Here is a 24,979-nt window from a genome sequence, read left to right on the forward strand (position 1 = left end):
AAAAAGTATATTACATTTTTGAATGCTGCTGTACTCTTACAATTTTAGTGTAACTTTTCAAAGAAAATATTCTTCCTACTATATGAAATCACTAAAAAAAGTGGTATTTGAACATTTCTTTAGATGCACTTTTTTTTTTTTAAAGAAAGCATTAGGGCAAATGATATGTCTAGGAAAAAATGAAAGACTGACAGAAAAAAAAGCAAAGACCAAAATATGAAAAACAGCTAAAGCAACTTAACAATTTGCTAGGGTTTGTTTGTTTTATTAACTATTTACTTTGGCACCTTTGTGTAAACTATGGAACAAAACAACGTTTACAACACATTTGCAATTACAGCATTTAAACAAAATGGTCACTTTTTAAACCAGCCAAGACAAAAAAATAGTCCATTTATGGGTATAAAGATTAAAAAACCTAAAATATATATTTCTAAGAATAAACTGCAATTTCTTATGAACAAGGTGCTATAAACTGCATGCAAGAGTCAAGATTAAAAATGCGTGGCCACAGACAAGCTGTGTTATAGCCAGATGAGTTGTGGTCCAAGCCCACTTTAATTTTTTTCTTATAGAGATATATATGGCTCAATAGGCAGGCACATGATCCCAGCAAGAAGTTGCAGAGTTGTACGGCTGGACGATAGATCTTGGCTGCAGCTTTGTCATTAACCAGGAATGAGCGAGACCTTAGCAGAAGAGATGAACAAGTTCTCGGGGAAAACCCCTGAAGATACAAGAAGGAGAAGCCTTCTCCCCTCCCCTCTCTCACCCCCTCTCTCGGCCTAGCCAGGGCTCTCAAAGTCCATTCTTTGGGTTGCTTTAACTAGACTGCTGTTTCGGGTCTGCCTCAGATCGTGGAAGTCTGATGAGATTTGAGGACATTTTCTAGGTAATATTTTCTGCATTTAAGTTACTGAAATGGATGGGATAAAAATTAAATAAGCCTTCAGACCTTTCCAGTTAGTTTGAGTGAATGCAACACACTTGTCTAATGAGGGAGGATTTTACCAGAACAGGTATTTTAAACATGTAGTGGTGTTAGATTTATATGCTACAACAGACTGAATGGAACCAGTTCAATACTGATCTCCTGTCTCCTAAAGAGTTAAGTTTTATGCTCCTTCTCCCAAAAACCTTTTTAAAAGCAATCTTCTATTGGCTAAAGATACAAAACACATACAAGAAAAAGGAACACTGAATGCAAAATACAGAAGGCGTTTTTTTTGGGGGGAGGGGGCATTCTTTCCTCCCCAGTGGATCTATTTGAACTAATACTTAAAGATTTGCAGGAGCAGTCTTCAAGTTTCTTACCAGATAACTCTACTGTTAATATTTTTCTTACAGAGGCAAGGGTGGTCCTGGATGTCTACCAGTGGTTATGGTGCAATAGTGTCAAAGGACAAGGTAGATTTTCTGCAGATCACAAAGAGCGGTATGACAGTTAGTAGAGGGTGACAGCAAATAATTTAGGAGAAAAAAACCCCATCTGCTTCATCTGTCAGCTGAGGGCTGCATATAAAAGAGCTTGAGAGAAAACACGGCTGGAGAAAATATGGAATTAAACAGTAGATGAAAAAAAGCAGTAAGGATGGGATGTGTCAGATACAAAATACTCACACACTCTCCCTCTCAGACATGCACAGCCCTGAATATGAGATCACAGTGATAAAAGTTATAGATCATAGAGAGCTAAGTTATACTGCCATTAAACAAAAGTTACATCTTGCTTTCAGGAAGTATCTGGTATTCCCCAGGACTATCAGTGCCTGAAAGAGGATGAGGTTTTTCATTGTGCTCTGCAACACAGCTGATCGTAGGTCTAAAGCCTGACTGGGTAAGGAAGAACTGTTATGTGGAGGAGTCCTTTTCTGCTGACACTTTTTTTTTTTCATATATTCCTGGCACATGCTGCTATAGCAATAAAAAAAATGCATTTTGTTGAAACAAAGCTCTACATTCAAGTGACTTATTCTCCCACGTCTTATAAAGATGCAAAGAATGCTCTCTGGTCATCTAAGAAAATATATTTTAGATGCCTTGTAGCAATATTTAACTTTCTATATGAGAGGTAGGCTTCTGGGTTCTAGGAGGCCTGCCACATCTAGGGCTGAGTTCTTAAAGCTTTAAGTTAAAGCAATCCAAAGCAGAGCAGTCTTACAAGAGCTGCCCTGTCTAAACCTTGAGGTTAGTTCAAGTTTAGAATGTTGCAAAGCAAAACAAGTATTAAAATCCATTTGCAGTTTTTGTTCTTACAGCTTTACCACAAGAACAGTGTGGCTTTTCATAGATATCTGTAAATAGATTCTCTTTTCTAGAGTATTGCTGCCAAGAGGTGAAGGCCTCCTACCCATGACTAGTAAAAACTGTCACTTTTTCCGTTATGGCTGTTTTATGCTTAAAATTTCCAAAGGTGAACACTAAGTCTTATAGGCAAGCCATATAAATCTAATCTGAACTTGTTTTGTTGTAGCAGTTATTTAAGAATGGTGTTTGTATATACAGTATATATGCCCACACTGCAAACTTTATACATTGTTTAATATTGGTACCATTTTGTCTTAATTGCGACCAAGAATATTTTCCATTAGATCAGCAATAAGCACAGCTTGGCTTATTCCCCATTCTCCCTCCCTCAAGGGAAAAGTCCAAGTGTGGGCATCAACCAAACCAATGGTATGTTACTAACTGAAATGCATTCTGTACAGTAAATTAAAAGTTTGCATGCAGTTTAAGCATTTTAAAGGCTATTTTCTTATATTAATTAACCTTCTGTTTCCATTTAAAGGTGTGAAAGACATCTGTCATATCAAGGGACTCCTCTTCAGACCCAGAGACAAATGGAATCACAAAGACCAGGTACTTTCTTTCAGCTTTCTGCACATCTTACTAAATAACATGCAAAGAGTTCAACAGCATTCTTCTTAAAATGTAAATAGTACTCTTTAAATGGGCATGTTAACCACTGAAAGAAGTCCACTCTACTATACTTTTCCATTACACTGCTTTCATTCAATCATCGGTAGTATAAAAAGTCAATTAACGGGATCAACAGGCTAGTTTATCCACTGGCAACTGTGTATGACACCAAATGTGCAGTAAAACAAAGGCCAACATATGTTTATGCAATATAGTTGTACTGGTTCGGGTTTTCTTTATCTCTTTCCATGTAGTCCCTGTCAATTAAGGATTCTATTCTCTTCTTAAGGTCAGCAGGCTGTGAAATAAAGCAAATGTCAGCATTATTACTTTGCAGTCAATGTTTCTCAGTTCTTTCTACTTAAGGCAAATATCCATACTGTTAAAGATGGCTGAGGAAACAGAAATCACAGTTAAAAAAATAAAATCCCTTAAAGTATCAAAGCTTCTAAAGTCTGCAATAAGTGATTGAAGAGAAAGTTACAAAATTAGCTTCTCACCTGCAGTTAAGCATAGACTTTTTATAGCGGGGAAAGATATTTCCTGCTGTTTAAACTGAACTCTAAAGAACTGCAATTCACACATTATGTACCAAAGTGTTTCTATTTCTGACTTTTACCTGGCAAAAGATGGTACAAGTTTCATTTTACCTTGAAGCAAGAAAGTTTTGCAACAGTTTGGGTGCCCTATGATTTTGTTGGGTGAAGGACTCTATAAAAGTGCCTTATGATAAAGAGTGAGGAAAAGCATTTAAATCATCTGTTATAACCCTGCAAAGCCCAGCTGCAGTTTACGCAATACTTACAGGCCTGCAGGAACTTAACATGGTAACAAAACAGAACGATACTGCAGTATCTTTTATTTTACATTTCCAATGATAGAAACTACTGCATATTTGAACTCAAACAAATGCATGCAAATGCATCACTGTCTTTGAAAACACATGTCTATTTGTACACAGTAAGCAAGCTATTAGTTTTATATTGCAACTGTGGGGTTCTTTAGCCTTGAGACATTCACCAATATCTAATTTTCATTCCATATATATGTGCGTGTCTATATATACACCAATATAATCTGGCTGGAAAAAACACTGTGCGTGTATTGGTTACTAGTTTATTGAAAAGTATCAACCAAATTAAGAATCAAACCTAATTCTGTATTATGTATCCAAATCATTTTCTCCTCATTCCCAAGAATACATTGCCAGAATACTTAAATGTGAGAAGAACAGCATACAAGGAGAGCTACGTTTACAGTTGCTGCTAACAGACTCTGGTTCTGAAGGCCTTTGGTAATAGGCTTTACTAACTTACTAAAAGTCTGAGGTAACAGTCAGATAGATGAATGCAAGTGGCACTTTAAAAATTCCCAAAAGTGCGTATTTGTCCCTCCTAGTAGTAAAAAGATGCACGTTTTAGACAGAAACACTGTTTAACTGAGGAGAAGCAAGGGGATATAAAAAGTAATAAAGTTTTAGAAGAAGAAAATCAGTACTACACCTTTACTGGGAATTTAAGCTGGTTGTAGACCTCTGACACAAGTAGGTTATGACTCAGTGTCTTGCGCATCTTCATGATTCGTACAATTGCAGCGTCAATCTGGTATTGCCGGTCCTGGAATACTCTCTCTGTAGTGCTTGCCTGTTCCTCTACCTGAAGGATCCATTTAGAAGAGTTTTAGAGAGAACACTACAACTGTCAGAACAATTATTCTTCGTGTCTCTAAGACAATTCTCAGTGTAAGACAGTAAAATGTCCTTTACAAATATGTAAATTCTTTACAAATATGAAGACCAATTATTAAAAATACCCTTATACAAGTAATTAAAATCTTTGCACAGACTTTACATTGGATGGCTGTCAGGGAAAATTCACTGTGAACTTGTTTCTATGTTCACAAATCATTCAGTAAAGCTCCAGGGAATGATCAAGGATGAAAAGAACATTCACTAACTGGAACTTCTCTTAAACAACCTTATTTAGAGACATCTAGCATCACTGGTGTCTAAGTTAGCATTTAAGTCTGCAATGTTAGGTATGTGCTATCATCAAAATTATCCATGTGACTTTTATATAGATAGCAGCATGTACATTACAACCAAGAGGAAAAAAAGTTGTAAACAGGCAGGCAACAAGATACTTAACCCAAGGATCTAAAACCCAGAGGATTAAAAAGAATATACCGTTTCTTTCATCTGAATTTGGTTGATCTTTATCCTGAAGAGCTTATGTCTGAAGTCATCATTACATGTGAATTTATCACCGTCTTCCACATCTTTGCCTTTGGGGCTTTTAGTCAGTACTCTGGCTTTGCCACAAGCCAGAGATTGAAGTGTCCTTCTCAGCTCTCCGTCCTCTACAGCAGAAACAAGTTGTTTAGTTTGGGTATTTTAGTAAGAATACTTGGTAGTCACCTGTTTTCAATACCAACCTATCCCGGTGGCTTGCTTTATCTCCTCTAAACTGAACTCTTCTCCTTCATTAAACATGAGCAGCACCAGTGTCTGGAACAAGGAGACCTGAAGTTCTTTTTTGCCCTGTCACAAGGGAAATTAAGACATCACTAGGCTGTTTTTTTTTTTTTTTTTTTTTTTAAGGCGGGGGAGAGGAACAAATCCACTCTTGTATGCCAGTTATTTCACTTAAAAAGATGCAATTACTATTTTATTCATTTGGGAATATGAAAGAATAGAAGTTACTGGTCACCTTGTGTTTAATATGCAACGCAGAATAAACTAGAGGTCAGAAGGTTAGACTATTAGATCCAGTGACAAAACTCACCCATGATATGCATCAACTTACTCAAGAGAAATCTCAAAGCATTGAATGCTTAATTTGAAAGACCTTTAAGTCAAAGTGTAACACAAACACTAGTTTAAGAAACACAGTATTAGGAACTATAGGATCTTTGAAATAACCAAGTTTGATAATACTTGTTTTACCACTAATATTTTTCTGAAAAATAGAACTGGTAAGCATTCCTATTCCAAGAGCCATTTTCTTGAACTATATTTGTGCCCATGAAAAAATACTGAAGGGTGAATAAATGGAAGCCCTTTAAAAACAGTTGTGTTCCTGTACAATCCAAAACTTCCCTTTATTTCAGTAGTGAAAAGCTTACTGTAGAGATACTTAATGACCTTACTTCATCTGACAGCATCTATGGAACATGCTCCCCGCTCTTTTTCTGCCCAGTATAAAAAATAGTGTCATTTTAAATGCAGAACTAAACTCACTGGATATTTTCCCCAAGCAGTAACCAACAACTTTATTTTTTTGTACCGATACAGAAATCAGATGCATCTTTTTAGACCTTACTACATCTATTTCAGAAACTATCAACTCCAGAAATGATAGCAAGAGGTCAAAAATTAAAAGTAATTGCTAAAACAGTGCTAAGTTTTCCATCACAACACAAAAAAGCGCTTCCCGATATACCCCTAAGGTACACCCCAGACTTGAAATCAGCAAAGCAACAGGAATAAGAGAAACAATACACTCACCTCTTTAAATTCTGCTTTTAGTACACAGTGTCCTAGTGTTGACTGCCACTGAAGTTTCCTACCACTGTGTTTTCCTAAATAAAAGGTCTTGAAAATCTCCTGCAGTTTGACCATCTAAAAAAAAAAAAACCCAAAACACTGAAACACAATTTCCACTTTAAAAGCATCCTTCCCTCCTCCACAATCAAATAAGCCTTAATTAAAGGCATAGAAAGATGAAGGGTATTGCAAGAAAATAAAAACTTTTTTTTAAATAAAGACACCTCTGCATTTCTTTCTAGAGATCACATGCATATTTAAAACCAAGTTGCAGTTGATATCAAGATGCATTACTGATAGGCTGATGCTTGGTATAATATGTCTATATTCATTACCTCTGGGGGCAAGTGGACCTCCATAGGCACGTAGGTTGGCCAATAACCCATAGTCAGAATATTCACTGTTAGTTCAATGTTGCCAGGTACATTCTGATTTTGCATATACTGCAGAAAGAGACAAAGTAAACTGAAATAAAGCACTGCATATTAAACGTATTTCAAGTAGAACTGAAAAGTTAGAATGGGCATTATGAGAGCACAGAAGACAAGTCTTTGCTATATAAACTGCGAGTTACATACAAGTAAATTAGGATAAGAAAAAGCATTTTTTCTGAAGTTCTAAAGGCACTTCCATACAGTAAGAAAACAGCAAAAGAAGTGTTTTAGCAGGTGATGTGAAGATGTACCTAATTATGCATGAATGGAGGAAAGAATGTAGAATATGCTTGTAATCAAAACATTACAGAACTACCAGAACTGATGGGCAAAAACTTACAAGACAGTCCATCAGAATATAGTGGTGTTAAAAATGTTTTATAACTGGTGTTAAAATGTTTTATAAATTTACAATTCTTCTTTTATTACTGCTTTTTTTTTTAAGCAGCTTCTTGTTTTTTCCATTGCTGTTCAGGAAAACTATTAATAAGTTCATTACAGTTTTCAAAAGCACAGACAGCAAAAAATTAAGAAATAGATTCCATCTTATTTTCAGTAAAAACTGTTTTCCCAGTTGGGCTTTCGTCCACTCCTTTTGAAAGCAATCACCTACAAAGTCCTTTTTTCTGTAGTGAAAGAACATTACAGAAAACTGGAATAACTCAAAAGGAGTTTAACTCAACTACAATAGAAATGTTCACAACTGAAGACATCTCGCACCCTCTTGTTAGGCTTTCTGAGATTACCTCATTCAAAAAGCAAGTAAATGAAGGAGCCATGGTAGGCTTTCCCACAGTACCTGTTTAAATTGTATCATTATGTCTTTTGAAAGCTCCATATCTTTAAACATTCCTTCAAGTTTGCTGGTGAAAGCAGCTCCACATTCTATAAGAGAAAATTTGAATATTAAAAATAAATCTTGTTTATTTTCAATAGCATAGAGTAGTTATTCTAAATATCAGAATGTACTTCGAAGCAAGAGAACCTATTTCGGCATATGTTCTTACATAAAGACATGGATTCTAATTAAGATACAGAATAAGGTTATAAACAAGAAGGGGAAAGTGTTCTAGTGTGGCAGCTATTTTGCACGTGGACATGACTGTTCATCTTAGGACTCCACTGGCAACCTGTCACTCAAAAGACAAATCTAATCCCTATCAGCTGCTTGCCAAACTGTCTCTTGATGGTAGAAGAAGATCAAGTTCTAAAAATCTTACTTTTACCACTGAAAGACTCCATCCTGTGAAACAATGAAGACCAGCCTGCTAGCTGGCAGCTTCATGTTTCAGACCTTATATGGAGTGAATAACAAACAGAAGTCATCCTCAAGTTCTCTAAGCACATCACTGATTTATTCAGCAGGGAAACTCAACTCTATCCCACAGGCCAAGATAAACTGTGCACTTCAAGCTCCTGTTTTTTGGCTATTGCTGCTGTAATTACAAAACTAAGAGCAAGTAAGTTTCCTCAAAACCCACCAGTCATTCAAGACTTGCACACAAGGTTTTTGCCCTCGTGTAAAGGAGAAACACAAACAGTACTCCTGGGGAGGCCTGTTAAAATGACTATTTTGAAAAGAAAGGAAGCAGGTAGATAGACAGATATTTATTTACCATGTTTGAGTTTGGAAAGCATAGATTTTTCAGCATCTACTGATGCACTCTTCCCAACTAGTAGTCTCTTTGCTAGATCTTTTTTATAAAAGGCCTCAAAGACATCTTTTCCTGTAAGATATGAGATTCGACAGTGATCACAAGTCATTGTTTGTTTTAGACAAATATTACCTACAAGAGGCCCAATTCAAAGCTCAGTAAAGTAAACCAGGGCCTTCACATTAAGCTTTCCACAGATTTTGAGTCAGGTCTTGTTATCGGCCTTTTAACACACAAACTAGTTAAACAGCACTACACCAGCAAACTGTATCTACAGAGAATGAACACTTGAAAATGCAAACAGACTGCAAAAATTATTTCAAAGTACCTTTATGTTACTGATTAAACTGTATCCCAACAAAAAAAAAAGCAATCCTTACCATATATGAATCTAAATATTATCATAATTTTATCCAGCATTTTTTCAAGTTCTTCATCGGTAGCTTCTTTGTTGCCTGCACGAAGCTTTGAATCTACGTATTTAGCTAAAAAGAGTGTTGAGGAATAAAAAGTTTAGCATATACTTAGTATCACAATGAAACAATAATTTAATCTTTTAACTTTAAAAAAATCTAATATTGCGAAATCTTCTGGAAATGCAAAGGATCCTGAAATTACCTTCAAATCAGTTGCATCACAACTAGCTTGATATATTTTCATAGAGTCTATAAAGTTATAAAAACATTATAGCCTAATCTCTTTTTTCAGATAAGCAACTACTGCATCTTAACTTTATTAGCATACAGAATATTAAAAAAAAATTTTTGCTTTAAATATCCTGGTCCATATTTATGGTCTCAAAGTAAAAAGTCTCTATTGCTATAGACTGACAGGGCTATAAAAGAACAAAAACCATCAGAAGAAAAATATGTAAGCCAGTTATTTAATGTGTTGACTATACCGCTGAATTTCTCTAGCAGATTGTTTGTTTTAATTTCAAATGGTTTGGTAAGCACATTACAGTTAGTCAATTAATTTAAAAAAAGAAGGGCAGAAAGCATTACTCCACAAGCCTAACAGCACAACAGATTGCAAAGCAGGTATTATGCGCTGTGTGGGGAAATGATTGAAGTATTCAAAAGTGCAGAGAGCCAAGCTTGTAATGCACAAATCTGTAAACGATGTTCTTTGCAACTTCAGAGGTTCTGTCCCCATAACATGATAGGGTACAGCGGATCCTCATCTCTCTTCGTTTTTATATATTAAAACATATGTATCTATGTAGAGCTACTGTGCACATGTGTTGGCGGCACAGTTACGTAAGCTTCTGAAAAAGTCGTATTATTAGCAGTATACTCACATTTGGACACCAGACAACTGCTGGTATGCCCAAGTTCTAATGTTCTTCACTTCCCTATAACCTAGCCAGTGAACTGATGAATAGAGCTTGTTCTTAATGTTTAATGCTATCCTATCAAATAATTCACTTGCATAAGGCACAGTAGATGCCCAGTTTGGCAATGCATTGCGCATAACATCTTTTAACACACACTTCCATCTCCCATCTGTAAGCTGCATCAGCAACTCCCTCTTGTCCCCCACCCAAATTCTCACATGGGAAGAAACTGAAGAAAAATACCTATGAGTTCAGCTGGCTTATTTGGTCTTTTGTTAATGAATGTTTCAAAGGCTTCTTTCATGGCATTTACAAACTTCTCATTCTTGAGAAAGCAAACATCAATAATATGGTCAACTTTGTCTTTAAAGTCAAGTAGTTCTTGGACCATGGTTTTGTCTTTTTCGGGATTAATTACTATGGTGCTACCAAATGCCTGCAAAATAAAACATATCTTTCAGTTAGCCTGAATAATGAACTTAAGTGACAAGACTTCTAAAAGCCTAAGTTCTCTTTGTAATGTCTTGTTTCTGGTATTGATATTAGTTCCACTAACACAATAGAAGTAATAGCATTATGAAATATTTACTGCATAATCATTCCTAGACGTTGCATGTTGATTCAAAACCAATATATGAACAAATGAACAGATTCAGAACTTTTGTCTGAATAAACAAACTTAAGCATGACAAAATTAACACATTCTTTTTAAACATCTATAACCTCAGGTTTTACACAGGTAAAGCTCCACTAAACTCAATTTTATTTAACAGTACTCCTATGACATTACAAAGCTGTCCTACACAACCACCATACTTTCTGTGACAACGTTTTCACTGAGTGATAAGAAGAAACATCTTAAGTGATATTCAAGTGCTTTGTGAACTTCCATTAGCTGGTAACTTAAGCTAACACTCCTTCTGACAAGAAATTTCAGCAGGGGAAGGATGGAAGTGTTCTGCCATTACCAAAATGTCTACTGGAGAAATACAGTTGTCCCCCACAACTAACTACAAGCAAGATAAAAACTCCAAATAAATTTGGAGTTTGATAATTGCAACTGAATGTTCAATATTTTCTTTGATAGGGCTAGAATAGTTACTGTACTTTTCCTAGTATGGTTGCAAAAATGGTCCATTAAATATATGTTTATAAGCAAGTAGTCTAGTTCTTAGAAAAATGCAGTAGTTTATAGAGATGTCTCAAATATCTGTGTATAAACCCCATTGATACAATAGTGGTATCTGTTCCAGAGTTCTAGAAACAGCACCTTTATGTACTCAATCCAGTGTTGCAAGAGAACCTGTACTCCACCTCTCACGCGACTGAACAACTGATACAGAAGAGACAGGTCTTGAATTCGGTTTTCATCAAGAAGGTGGTTTAAACCTGCAAATGAGAGAATTTCAATAGAAATTAAAACCAGAGTAATCCAAAGAAAGCATATTATTACACTGAGGGACCTCTTCAAAGCTAGCATTTTTTAACAAGCAATTAGTGGTGGTTTGTTTTTTTTTGTTTGTTTTGGGGTTTTGTTTTTTAAGCTACCTAATTTAACAGTGAGATGCAGAATGGCTACCTAAACTGTCTCAAACCTTAAAAACCTTGTTACTGTACGGGATATCTTAGGCTATATGTACTTTACATGTAAAGTACACGTGTATATGTGTACCTTTGCTTACTTCTGCTTTATTATTCCCTAAAGATTTGAAACGTTTACACTTTACTGATCTGTGGGAAAGGTTACTTGGCAGGACAGAGCTCCAAGTCTCAATTCCAGCTGTAAAATAAATTTTACAGATGTTTGAAGGCAAGCAGCTTCAAGAAATAGCTTCACTTTTCACTTTAACTTTTTGGCAGAGAAGGCCTGATGCTCCACAGCAAGGTTTGAAGACAGTAGATGGGTAAATATTGCAAACTTGATACTCCTTTCAATAAAGAGTCTGTTACAGATGTGCAGAAAGATGCTCACATACCTCTTTCATCCAGAATCTGACTAGTAAGGACTTATTATTATTCAACTCCTGCAGCACCCATATCTATTTCCAGACTATTCCTCAGAGCAAGAGCAGGTTGCTTGACTCCAGAGACTATTACAGAAGTAAGTCAACATACTTCATTGCTCAAATTGTACTAAATTTTTAAAACAAGCTGCTTTTTTTGTGAGCAGCAAGTAATTAATGCTTCCCTTTTCTGGTACAGCCATAATTCAAAGGCTACTCCTTTACCTTTAAGTCTTCAAAAATGCTATTTTATACACTGAACTCGAGTCCCCTACTCTAGTTTTCTTTTTGCTTTGCTGTGTATCTGCAGACAGCATTGCATCTCCTTACCTCTGACGAGAAGAATAGTACTTGCCCTCTTGCAAAATGGTCAATGCTATTTCATACACTGAGTAGCAAAGGGCGTTAAAGAATGATGTAGCTTGTGTCCTCCCCCAGCACCTGAATCTGTCACTTTCTTTTTCAGCACAGGAATTGAAAGCCCCAAAGCAGTAATTAGAAACATTTCTATAAAGAAGAAAGATTACCTTTCTGAAGAATGGCTGTTAAATGTTCACCTAGAAGTTGCTTTTCTACAGTAGCAATTAGTGGCTTCCTATAGAAAAAACGTTTAGAATTACTTTTCCTTTTTCCATTACTGACAGTTTTAAATTATTTTTTTGAGATTATGTTAACTACACTCATCATTGGGAGTACTCTAATTATCTGTGGCCAAGGACCTAAAATTATTATACAGTTATTTATCCTTTTTCCTCCCCAGTAAGCAATATTTTTTTTGTTTGCTGACTGAGGATTGAATTCACACAATAAGCCTATTGTACATGACCTCTAGGCAGCTGGACAATGATTCCATCAGTGAAGAAAGTTTGTCAAAGAATATACCTTCTCCTGCTTTGTGGGAGGAGATCTGTGTCTTGGGAGACAAACCAAGGAGAAAACACATACCTCATGAGTCAAGAGGTATTAAAACAAAATAGGGAGTTGGCCACTAATAGTAGTGTGGAAGAAGGAAGCCACTAAACAAGCTAAGTGTTTTTAACAGCTGAAGGAGGAAGGGAATAAAAAAAATAATCTATGATGGCAGCAATAAAACACCTTAATCTTTAAAAGACCCTCTGTACCTGCACTCTTTAAGAAGTTGCTACCACTTGCTCAGAGAGTTTTGTTACATTAGTGACCTACATTTTCTCTCAGACATGACAGCTGTGGCTTTATGTTACAACATTTCTCCTGTCCTACCAGTCATGACCTCCTCTTGATTGTATTTGAGGAAATCCTGCCTCTAAATCTAAGAAAAGATTGAAGAGTGACATTATTCAATGATTTCCCAGATTCCTTCAAGAATATGCAAATATTTTAATGTAAATATTCAGAGCCTTTAGCTTGAGAATTCTCTATCCCGAGACCTATCTTTTTCAGGTAAGACAATAGTTGATTAATTGCATTTCAGCAAGAAAGTCATTTAGACTGGGGGTGGTGGCCTATTTTTCTCCAACAAAATGCCCAACAATGTTTATGTCAAAATAACTAGCGGCTTAGAAGAAAAGGATATTAGCTGTGAGCCAAGACAGTGCTTCACTGTAAACAAGGAATTGTGGGAAGTGAGAAGCATTTAATGGTCAGTCAATAACTGAAATAAACTGTAGCTATTAGATGGCCCTCAACAGAAGAGGAGCCAAACAGCTAACAATACCAAGCAAAGAGAGACTGCACTTACTGTGTGCTCTGATCTAAATAAGTGATTATCCTGTCTGCTTCTTCTTCCAAGCGCTTGTTGACATGATGAAGATATTCTGGAACCTGAAAATGCCAGAGTAGTTTGTATGTTTAAAAAAAATGTAAGAGAAAAAAGACAATACTGGTCTGACAGCAGCAGCAGCTCCAGTTTTAAGCAGAAATTATTAGCACTGTGACTGAAGGCAACTGCATGTGAATTTGCTTTTTCAGAGCACTATAAAACAACGGTCACATTATTCCCCTGTATGCTGGTGAAGGCAGTGGAATAGTTCCTCTCCCCGAGAAACGCTTTGTCATTAGGCATAACAAATTTGTTAAACATTCAAAATACCTCTCGTTCCTGCATAAGCCTCTGTCCCTCTGCTGCATACAGGCGGTTAGTCTCTTCCAAGAATCTATGTTCGAAAGAGTCTTGATAAATCCAGGGAAAGAACACGATAGCAATCCAGGGTAAAGCTTACTGAGCGCTAAATAAGAATCTGAGCTGCTTATTGGTTTAAAGGTGAAACAAGTTTACTCACCTGCAAGTCAGAAAGCATGCTTAGAAGGCTTCGCAGTAAACTCCTATCAATAGCCTCACCATTTCTTTCCCTCTCAATCAGCAGAAGAATGCCATCAATAGTTTTGTTCTGAACCTTCTGATCACTGATTATATGAGTTCTGAACAATTCTAGCCCCATATCCCTGTAAGAAGAAAATAAAGACTGTTCAATAAATAGCAAAATAATCAACCTCAAATATTCTCTATTAATAAAATTTGATCTAGATCAAATAGGCCAATAAACAATAGCATTCTTCAAACTCCTCACTCCTCTGGCCCCAAATCACTCAAGATGCGCAAACACAGAAACACCAAAATAAACCATGACAAAGCATCAACAGTAAACAACAACAGATTTTAAAGACCAAAGGACATGTTTTTTCCCTAAATAGCCACCTAACTTTTGCAGCGTCTTTATTTTTCACTTGGTTGGCAGGATGATGGAAACTGAATGAACAGCATCCTTGACGAGAAAAGGATAATGTCATCCTGGCTCCCAATTTCTTGGTTAAGCTGTTGGACAATAGTCTTTTTCCAGCACTTTCTGATCTCTTAATTCCTAGGCAAAGCTTAGGAGAACTCAGTAACATAAAAGACAAGGATTTCTGCTTTGGGCATCCCAGTTAAAACCTTCCATGAATTTGAAACTGTGGGTCTGGACACTTTTAGGAAAAGCCAGGCCCTCCATCTACCACTCCAAGCTCTGGCAAAATAATTCAGGCAGTGTCAAAGGCACTGTAGGGTATTTGTGCATTATTAAAATATTTGGGGGGGCGGGGGTTGAAGTCCAAAAGAAAATAACTTGCTTTTAATTAAGGTAACTTTTTCCTTCAAAAATACTGACAGAACTTTGACAATGCATGTTGAAGCCCATAACTGGGCAAACCAAACCCTTACACTTCAGTTTTTGAACAGGCCCTTTCTTTTAACTGTGTAAACTGGACACTGATACCTACTTAGCTGAAATCTGCTATCACAGCTATTCTAGAAGACTCTTGTAATTCATGGCAAATAAATCAAAAGTGAAATCTCCCTTTGCAACAAGCATGTATGGATTCACCATCTGATTTACGGGTCACTATAAAGTTTATATTAAAAAACAACCTTGAAAATCAGCAAGATATATGTCATAATTTAAATACACCCCCAATAACAGTATTCTTTGTGCCCTTACCAAATAGATGGCAGCATTGAATTCTGAAGTACGTAAGTTCGATCCAAGAACAAAAAGATACTTCTAATCATAATCTGTTATGAGAAGGAATAAAAAAGCCACAATCATTTTACTCTTGAAATCAAAGAACAACACAAATTATGCTCAACAACAACAAAAATCCCACTGACAGGTGTCAGGCAGTGCTTTCTTAGACAGTGTTGATTTGTTTAAAATATTCTGCCAATCTCAGCAAGATGATCAATGCGACACTTCACATCTTTCTGCATAAAAGAATAGCTCCTTTTATAATAGGTATAAAAGGAGAAGGTTTGCATAGAAACAGCAGTTAGGAGTTGAGTATGTGTGTGTGTCCCAGATCAGGCCAATATGTCAAGAAACACTACAGAGAAGTATTTTCAAGGCTCTATTTCTAACAAACTAGATACAGTTGCATTTGACAAAGAAGTCTTGTATAAATTTAAGACAACATTTCAGAATCACAGTATGTTTGTAAAGCAACAAACTTCGGCAATACATAGGCTGACTAGGCAACTGATTTTCTTTGAAAAGATAAAAAACTTACCATTTGTCTGCAGTGATCTTGCCAACATTTGTCTATTTTCTTTAGAAAAAGGACACTATCCAATGAATCCATAAAGAAATTGTTAAGGAAATTATCATTAATAGGTAGCGTTACCAATGAAATGAACCAGTATTACTTTTTAAAGACACTTAAAAGAGCACAACAAACTCACCTACTCCCAAAAAGAACCACTTAACTTCTTGCAACCTGATTATTTTTATTTTTAAAGAGGGTCCTAGTGTTAATAATGAGAAATCAAAATTATTTGAACAATTTAAAAAAAAGGATCTAAATAGTTTTGAATGTTTTGTCTAATGCCCCTTCCCTGAGGAGTGGAACAAACATACATATGCCCATACCTCAAACACCAATAATCCACAATACATGTTAGAGCCCACCACTACATAGATACTATAATTTCAGCTCATGTTAAGAGATAACCTAAAGAGATAAATTTTGTCCTTGAAATTTAACTTGTATTCAGTTCACTGCATAGTTCTGATACTAATTAATATCTACTTAACAGGGCTCAAAACTTTTGAAAATAGAAAATTTTGATCCTCAGAACCACTAACATTATATGCTGCCAGACCACTAGCACTTTTCAAAAAGAAAGTAAGAACTACTTGTTGGGATACTTTTCTGTTTACCTGAGCAGGGCAAGTTTAGGATATAAAAAAACCTGAAGTGATACAGCCAATACATGTTTTAAGCCTTGCTGTAAGTGTACTACGAGCTTTTGCAAAATGTCAGTGTTTCAGAAATACCAATGAAACTTTCTCACAAACTTTTCAAATGGTTACAGACAAAGGAGCTAGTAGTGTTCTCTGATGTCCTACAAAAAGTTAAAACAGACCCAACTGTGCAAAAACTAGGAATTCAGATTACCCCAGCCTAGTGTCATGAACTAGTCAAAGAAATCCATCACCACATACTGGCAGGTAAAACATTTCGGCTTGTCAACAGCTAAAAAAAGGATATTCTCTGAATTGGTGAATTTGTGCTTTAATGTGGTCTTCACAGATCTGTCTCAATTGTTTGTACAAGTTTGCAGAAATCTTGTAGGAGCAGAGATTTTCAACAGCCTGAAGTAAAGAGAAACAGATACTAAGAAATCCGTTTATATTCTTACATGTGGTTTTAAGAAGGAAAGGGGAGGAAAAAAAACCCAAACCAATCATGGAATTCTCAGGCTTCACATTCAAAAATCTACCAGCTTTTAACTGTAACATAGTTAACAGCTCCATGCAAAACACCAGAGAGATGTGGCACTATAATGGTAATAAGAAACAAAGGAAGGCCATGCCCTGAGCAGCTTACAGTTTATTAATCTCAGTTGGAGTACCGATATCTCATAGGGAACTGCAGGCCTTGCATTTCTACGAACAAGGACGTTAGTTTAACATGTTCCAGCAGCTTGCTGGGTTTCATACTTCAACACAGACACTTAAGGCCTTAATTTTATTAACTGTTGTGATCTGCAAATCACATGAATATTAGTAGAAAAGCACCGATAGCATTAGTTCCTTTTGCAGTCCTTTCCTTGATTAAGCTTCCTTCATCCCTAAATGTACATACATATACATATGTGGTTATATATATAAAAATCTATCTACATCCATCAACCCCTTGCCTGGATAAGTTTAGTTATAATCCTGAACAATTTTTAGTAGTATGACTATATTCCAGCTGTTTACAGGGACAAATCTCAGATTTCTAGATCATAATCAAGTACTAGAAGAATTGCCGCTGTGCTTCACATTAAGAAGCAAAGAGACATTTAACAGGGACATCTATTGGAGACTGATCAAACAAACAAGCATTCTTGAGTCCGTAAGTGTAACTCAAGACTTTCCCAAAATGTATACCAATTGCCCAGATTTGGAAAGCAACTGAGCAACTTAAACTCTTTGCAGATTGGTGAAAGACACAACGTGATTATTCTGTAAAACATCTGTAGAAGCTAGAGAGGAGAGGTATACATGATTTTCAATTAATGACTCTCGATTTTATTTATTTTTTAATGGAAAATACTTTAGTTGCCAGTACAGCCAACTGATGGGAAAGACGGGACTAGAAGATCAAGTTTGTTATCCAGCAACCACTGGCAACCATGCAGAAACAGCATAGTTCAGAAATATACAGAATAAATCCACTCCACTGTACTGAAGTGCCCCAGAATACTTCCCAAGAGCCCAAACAGAAGCACCAGCAAAGAGTAAGCAGCCACCACTAAAAGCACAGCAACAATCACAGCTAAACAAGGAGTCCCTCAGTCAATCCTAGGATATCAACAGTAATCATTCTCAGTATCAAAATGAAACAACTCTCTAGAGCAAGTGCACTACAGCTAATACTGGCTCTGAGACATAGAGGAGTTAAAAAAAAACCCAACAAAACAACCAAAACAAAAACCACCACAAAACCCCAAACCCCACAACAAAACCATTCCACACAACCGAAAAAAAAAGAAAGCCAAACCTGCATAAGCATATTGTTAGAAACAAACAGGTATAGCAAGAGAGTGAGCGTGCCAATTAAGACTAAACCAGGTCTGCATGATGATTATTAGGAAAGCCACAATTATCACTTAAGTATACGTAACCTAATATTTGAAAATAGCAACAAATTCAACTGTCAGCCATAACGCTTAAGAAACACTGAACAAACACAATGATGTGATAGGAAAACATATTCTACAGTTCACTGTTCAGAGCAGGTTATGGACACTGCTCAACCTCATTCTGCTATTGTACCCACAAGGTCAGTCTCTCAAAGAAACAACAGCAAAACGGGAAATAACTGCTGCTTTGATTTCAGAAGAAAAAGGGGATGGAAAACACTAAGCTTGAAGAGCCTGGTTAGACCTTCAGCAAGTGCAATAAAGGGGTTTCTTCTTTGCCCCTACTTACTTTGGAGAAACCGACTGAGAGCCAGGAAGATGATGCTTTAGATAGAACTTGCGAGTCACCTGTATAACCACAGTTAGTCTCGCTTCTACCTACTAGCCGAGGACACCACTGGCCATTTTGCTGTACTTCTGGTGCGTTCATCCATCTCAACTACTAAGGTTTTTATAACTGCTGTCTAACAAAACAAGTAACCATGCTGCACCAAATCCTTAAAAGAATTCTTAAAAGACTCTGCACTGTAGACGGGCAAATGTATACCATTAACTCAGAGAAATAAGTTAATATACACTTATTTTAATGTAGTGTTCATATAAGTTGTGCTTTTGCATTTGTGGATCAGAAATTCAAAGTGTTAAACAGGCGTGCTAGTATTGCGTGTTTGCACATCAAGTGCAAAACTTCTGCATCTTCATTGATAACATCCATAGAAGAGTTTTAATTTATGAATTCTGCTCAATTGGATCTAGACCTCTATTTGCTGGTACTAATCTAAGGAAAATTATTCTAATAAAGAAGCTAAGAAGCTTCCAATTCTGTAGCACTTCAGCTACTCAAAGATGTGTATCATTTCTCTTGCTGGGGAGGAACAAAGCAAGTACGACACTAGTGCCCCGCAAAGAAATAAAGCCTCAAAGTGTTTGCTAAGTGGGATTTTCCAACACAGACAAGAGTTAAACCAAACTCAGGAAGTTTAACTCCATTTAAAAAAAAGTATCTTATTTTGAGGTCTGCAGCAGAACTTTTGCAGACTCTTTTGCAATTCCCCTCGACGCCTGGATAATGGCGTCTGCCAAGGCGTATTTGGCATCAGATCCATTTACCAAGCAGCTGTTCAGAAATGACATTAGTTTAGTTAGCATTTAAAAACACTAGTGATTCCTATTACTATTTTTAAATCAAGACATTTATTTTTAGATTTATAAAACCAGAAAAATTTCATACTTGATTGCACTCTATTTCATTGAAAAGTATCTAAGTTATTACAATGTTAAAACTAAGATTTAAAAGAAAAAAGCATAATTCTCTTTTCTGAGCACAAGCAACATTAAATTAAGCCTGTGGTAAAAGTGAGCAGAAAATTAAGTGACAACTGTGAAGCAGAAGCAAGGCTTTCAACAGAATTTTGTATTTTTCAACAATTTTGGATATCCTTCAAGTATTTTAATGAACAGTTATTTGCTCTGTTGTTCAGTCTAGGGTAAGTAATTTACAATACCAGCCAATACGCTGGATTGTAATTTGTTACTAGTTTCACCAAGTTTCCCCAAAGTAACAATACCACTGTTACTTTAACAATACTATGTATTATCCTAATGAAGTGTTAAAAAAAAGCTATTTTTAGATTAACTGGCCATTACAAAAGATTATAATGAGCTTAAAAATGTGCTGGACTGAGGATCTTGGCCCATGAGGTTCTCGGTTCCATGAGGAATGGCAATTTATCCTTCCCTAAATTTGTCCCCAAACCTTGTGCAAACAGGATTTTTCTCCCGAGCTTTTCACAGAAATCAGTCATATCCAAACACAACTTTTATTGAAAAAGGGAGGGCAGGGGAAGACGAGGCACTAAAAACAGATGGAGAGAAAGCTGTATACACAGAGAGCAACAAATCAAACAACTAAGCAGGTAGTTAAGGCTTTAAAAGTAGAGTAAAAAGTCTAAGTGCTTCTTAACACCTAGCAAAAGCAGTAGTGTTGCCAGGCCGCTAAAACCGCAAGTACCACAATGTTAGTAGGGAAAAGGTGAGGAGGGGGAAAAACCTCCCTAACACATTCTGCTGAAAAAGCAGAAGTGGAGCTTATAAAAAAAGTTAGGAAATGCAGTTCAAGTCTGATCACTTCCTAAAACATAGAGGGCAAAACAATCAGAGCTGCTGCTGGTGATAAATTTTGATTCTCAGTTGTTAGAATAGGCACAATGATGAATGGTAAAAAATTACAATCAAACCAAAATAATACAATTCATGAAGAAAAATAGCAGTTTTAAAATTATTTAAGATCCGAAATCATCAGTAGATACTGTCTTCAGAAAAAGGATTATATTTTAATATAAATTGTCTTTTTCTTACCTAAACACCAATGTTTTAGCTTTTCACATTTCTCCCATAGCAGCTACACACCATAAACCCCAAAACAGTAAAGGGAATACAGCTCCTTGCCTTATTTAATTCTTGTGAACTGTTGCAAGGGAAACCATACCTCGGATTATGTCGTGGCAAGTAAAAATTTCCAAGTTCAGTGTTAGGTCTTGTGAAATTTTTACTGATGATTTTAAAATTTGAGAACCTATCTGATAAAAAGTTTTTCAATGACAAAAGCATCTATCAAGCAAAATGTCATATTCTTACCACTGTATCAAAAGTTGTTTAGGCAAAAAAATGCAACAACAAAACAAAAAAATGCTACCCCATTGCTTTTACTTAAAGCACTTACCTGATAGAGCTCCTCTAAATTGTACTTAATTGAAGTACTGTTCTGGATAGCTTCTACAGCTTCTTTTAGTTTTTGCCAGGTTTCATCTGTGTAGTTTTCAGGCAATTTGGGCTTATCTTTAAAAGAAATTATATAGAGTTTGAGAAAGTATTTAGAAACGTCAGAACATTTTACCTTTTACAGAAATGAAAAATGTAGCTTGGAGAGGAAAGAGGTATGGGCTGATGCTCAAGATTTTAATTCATACTTACATGAAAAGAAAGCAGTAGTGTAAAAGCAGTATCTTATTTACATTTGAAATAGTAATGCATTGTAAGAATTCAGCATTGCTCTTCACATACATATCACAGCATCTGTAGCCCAAACAGTATGCATGATTTATAAAAATCGTAATACTGTGCCTGAGCAGCTCAAGATGGGATAAAAAGATAAAAAACACTTCATTACAATCTTTTTCACTACCAGGACAGGACAGCTAAAAGAAAGTGAACATAAAAGCCGAAAGTGACAGATTTAAAGATACAGAGTTGTATATAGCTTATATATATTTTTTTTAATTTATTGCTCATTAATTCTACTCTGTATTAACAGTTGGAAAGAAACCCTCAAGAAACACGTATGGAAATACTGTAATTACAATACAGGCTTTATGGTCGCAAGGAAAACCTTCCTATTTTGCAGTAATCCATTTACGTCTCTCCTGGGTTTGGCGAGTAGATATCTGTTAGAGTTAAGCCCTCTTTTAATGCTCAAATTGATCAAGCTTTGCAGATGTGGCTCTGTCTGTTCTTTTTTCAGCCTCTTTTCTAGAGATGCCCCTGCTATGCAGCATCTTCAAGACTAAAGCAGTTACAACAGGCTAAGAGAGATTCCCCAAGTCACATCTTCAGAATACCAGGGCTATTTTAAAATTCTGCACATTCTCCTGACTAGCTAAAATAACCATTTTTGTTCTAACAAGCACATTCCCAAATGGATAAGGAAAGAAAAAACATTTAGGGAGGAAGTCACATGCACATCCATGCTACCAACAGGTGAAACTGGCCCAAAGTTTATACACTATTAAAATCAACACATACCTAAAGGTAAAAAAAAAGTAAAACTTTATGATTTCTCTAGAAATAGCAAATTATTTTTTTCTCCTCCCATTTTCCTACAATATTGGCAATATCCCAACATTAGCTATACGTAAGAATCTAGAGAGACAACGAACTACACGTGAGACTTGCCTATTTTCACTAGCAACTAATGGACACGCTACTCAGCAACAAATACCAAGATTCTGGATTTTAGGAAGTTATTTAAGTTGTAAAGGATGTTATTGCCATCACACTAAGATAAAGACAATAATCTTATTATTCAGTTTAGCATCTGAGAGTAAATAAAAAGCAAAGCTGGCAGATTCTTGAGACATCCTTTTTAGGCAAGTGATTCAAATACCTATTCATCAGCAATGATGATCACAGCACCATGCAATCCATGACATTTAACAAATATTTTAAACATTAAAAGTTGACTTCCCTTAAAGATAACAGTGTACAAGCAACAGAAGAGTGGCATTTATTTCTATCATGCATCACACGTATAAATTGTAAAATAATTAGTTAAATTAAATGATGATGATGTGATGGGTGGAGAACATTTTGAAAATTAGGAGGACCTTAAAGCAAGAAGTTACACTATGATCATGAATTGCTGTAAAACATTACAGTGGTGAAAATAAACCTAATCCTTACCTTCTGTGACACCTCTACAGAACATTTGTATCAACTGGATATTTAGAAATTAATTTTAATGTCAGTAATATATTTTACCCCCCCAAATACATGGGTGAAAAAAAAAACAACCCAAGAAAGCAAGCTATCAGACTATTTTAGAAAATAGCAAGAGGCAGGAAGTAAGAAAAGCCCATGACTTCCCCATCTTTATAGAGGGGGGAAAAAAAAGGACGAAATTTTAGCTAAGCATTCTGCCTACACCTATTTGCATTTTTGTTTACTAGAAAATGAAGCAGCATCACAGCAAAGTTTCATTTCTTTGCTTCAGTTGGTCTCTGGTAACAATATTTGAGAATCTCGAACACATCTTCTGACAGAATTTCTAAAATAATGTAAGCTTGTAAAGTGAGAGTATATTAAAACAGAGAAAAGACACTAGAGAGTTAAACAATAAAAGTGACAGCAAGGATATTGCAGGGAAAACACTCAGCAAAAATCTGAACTACCTACTTTAAAGGCAAGTGGGGAAACCAGAAAGGAAATCCGCCATAATAGCCTGATAATCACCTTAGTTTCAACATTTAAAACTAAGCACAGGCAGATTAACCTATAAACAGACAACACAGAAAAGGCAAGACATACAGATTCAGGCCCAATTTAAAAAACACGCATTCTGTGAAAAGACTTATCATAAACCAGGCTAAAATATATACTAAGCCCTGAACCAGGATTACTAGAAAAGAGATATCAAACGTTAAAAGTTTGAAGAACGGCCATTTACACACTTATGTAGTAAAACCTTTCATCTAACAGACAAGTTAAGGCCTTCTCCACAGAGTGAAAGGAGTCTGGAAAACAATCCCAAGCAGCAAAGTGTAGCTCAGGATGTGTACATGACTGGGCAAGTATGCATCATAAAACATTATTCCCCCTTTACATAAGTATAGAAACGTTCACCACAGAAAAGCATTTCCTGTAAAACTTGGAGCTATCTGGAAGCCAACCAGTTTTCATGCTGAAAACAAAACACAAGGTTGAGCGTCAGCTCCCCATAGGTTGGGACAAATTATGGCCTGTTACCTTTAAAGTTCTTGATCACTAATTTCTTAGCAGAGCCAGGTTTACTGTTGGCGAAACTGGAAACAGTAGAGGAGGCAGCTTTGGTCAGGCCATTTGCATGGTGCCCCACAGCCACTGACGAAATTAAAAGGCTTTTATTTTTGAGCTGTTGTTGGTGCTGCTGTTGAGAAGAGGCAGCAGGAGAGGAGGAGGAAGACGACTCTTCAGCCATCTTCACATCGAGTCCAATAAAATCCACGGAGTCCTCAAAGCGCAGCTTCTTCTGGAGGTGATGATTAGAGGCGGCAACCCCTGAGGAGGAGCACGAGGAGGTGGTGATGACAGAGGAAGATGATGAGGAGGTGTTTTTGGAAGGAGAAGAGGCACAGGAAGAAATGGAATCAAATTCTTCTCTTTCAGAATTGCTGTTGCTGCTATTATTTAACTTTCTCTTCTTGCAGGAGGAGCTGCTGCTGGTATTACCATCAGTGGCAGGTCTGACCTCCTGGGCTGCAGCTGGGGGGTTGGGGGAAGAGAAACCTGTGGGAAACATGAACACACAGAAGTGAACAGGCTGAGGGGCATCAAATCCTTGTGGTGTGACAAAGAGAGAGAGAGTTTTAGAGTCAGTCTGTCTGGTGCCTGGCAGGGGGGGAGGGGGGGGGCGTCTTTCAACTCCTCTCTCTCATCAGTGGAGTCCTTCCGTATTCCCTCTCCTTCGCTTTCTTCTTTCTCGGAGGAATCACTTTATCTGGTCTCTTCCCCTTTTCTTTATTACTTTGCTTCTTCTCGTAGTTTGTCTCTGCTTTCCTGCTTTTACTTCTTTCTCGGCGCAGCGCCTCCGTTCCTGCCTCTCGCCACCCACTAGCTTCTTTCAATTCTTCTCTCCAATAACAGTATTTCCCCGCGGCTGCCCGCTCCCCCGGCTTTTCTTTCCGCTCCCCTCCTG

General features: G+C 36.6%; 1 protein-coding gene across 1 annotated transcript; it reads right to left on the reverse strand.

Moving 5' to 3' along the window:
- Positions 1–2,812: 2,812 nt before the first annotated feature.
- CUL4B (cullin 4B) lies at positions 2,813–24,709 on the reverse strand. Its single transcript, XM_009889276.1, has 20 exons — positions 24,052–24,709; positions 21,254–21,369; positions 16,890–16,993; positions 15,909–15,978; positions 15,344–15,417; positions 14,149–14,312; positions 13,960–14,048; positions 13,609–13,691; positions 12,419–12,486; positions 11,159–11,277; positions 10,132–10,324; positions 8,933–9,037; positions 8,514–8,624; positions 7,697–7,782; positions 6,799–6,906; positions 6,425–6,538; positions 5,353–5,458; positions 5,105–5,277; positions 4,422–4,574; positions 2,813–3,217 (listed from the first exon to the last, which is right to left on the reverse strand). The coding sequence occupies exons 1-20, from the start codon at positions 24,581–24,583 to the stop codon at positions 3,122–3,124; spliced, it is 2,664 nt and encodes an 887-aa protein (XP_009887578.1). The 5' UTR covers positions 24,584–24,709; the 3' UTR covers positions 2,813–3,121.
- Positions 24,710–24,979: the final 270 nt, after the last annotated feature.

This window comes from Charadrius vociferus, unplaced genomic scaffold, assembly GCF_000708025.1.
Source record: "Charadrius vociferus isolate BGI_N301 unplaced genomic scaffold, ASM70802v2 scaffold7, whole genome shotgun sequence".
Lineage (NCBI taxonomy): Eukaryota > Metazoa > Chordata > Aves > Charadriiformes > Charadriidae > Charadrius > Charadrius vociferus.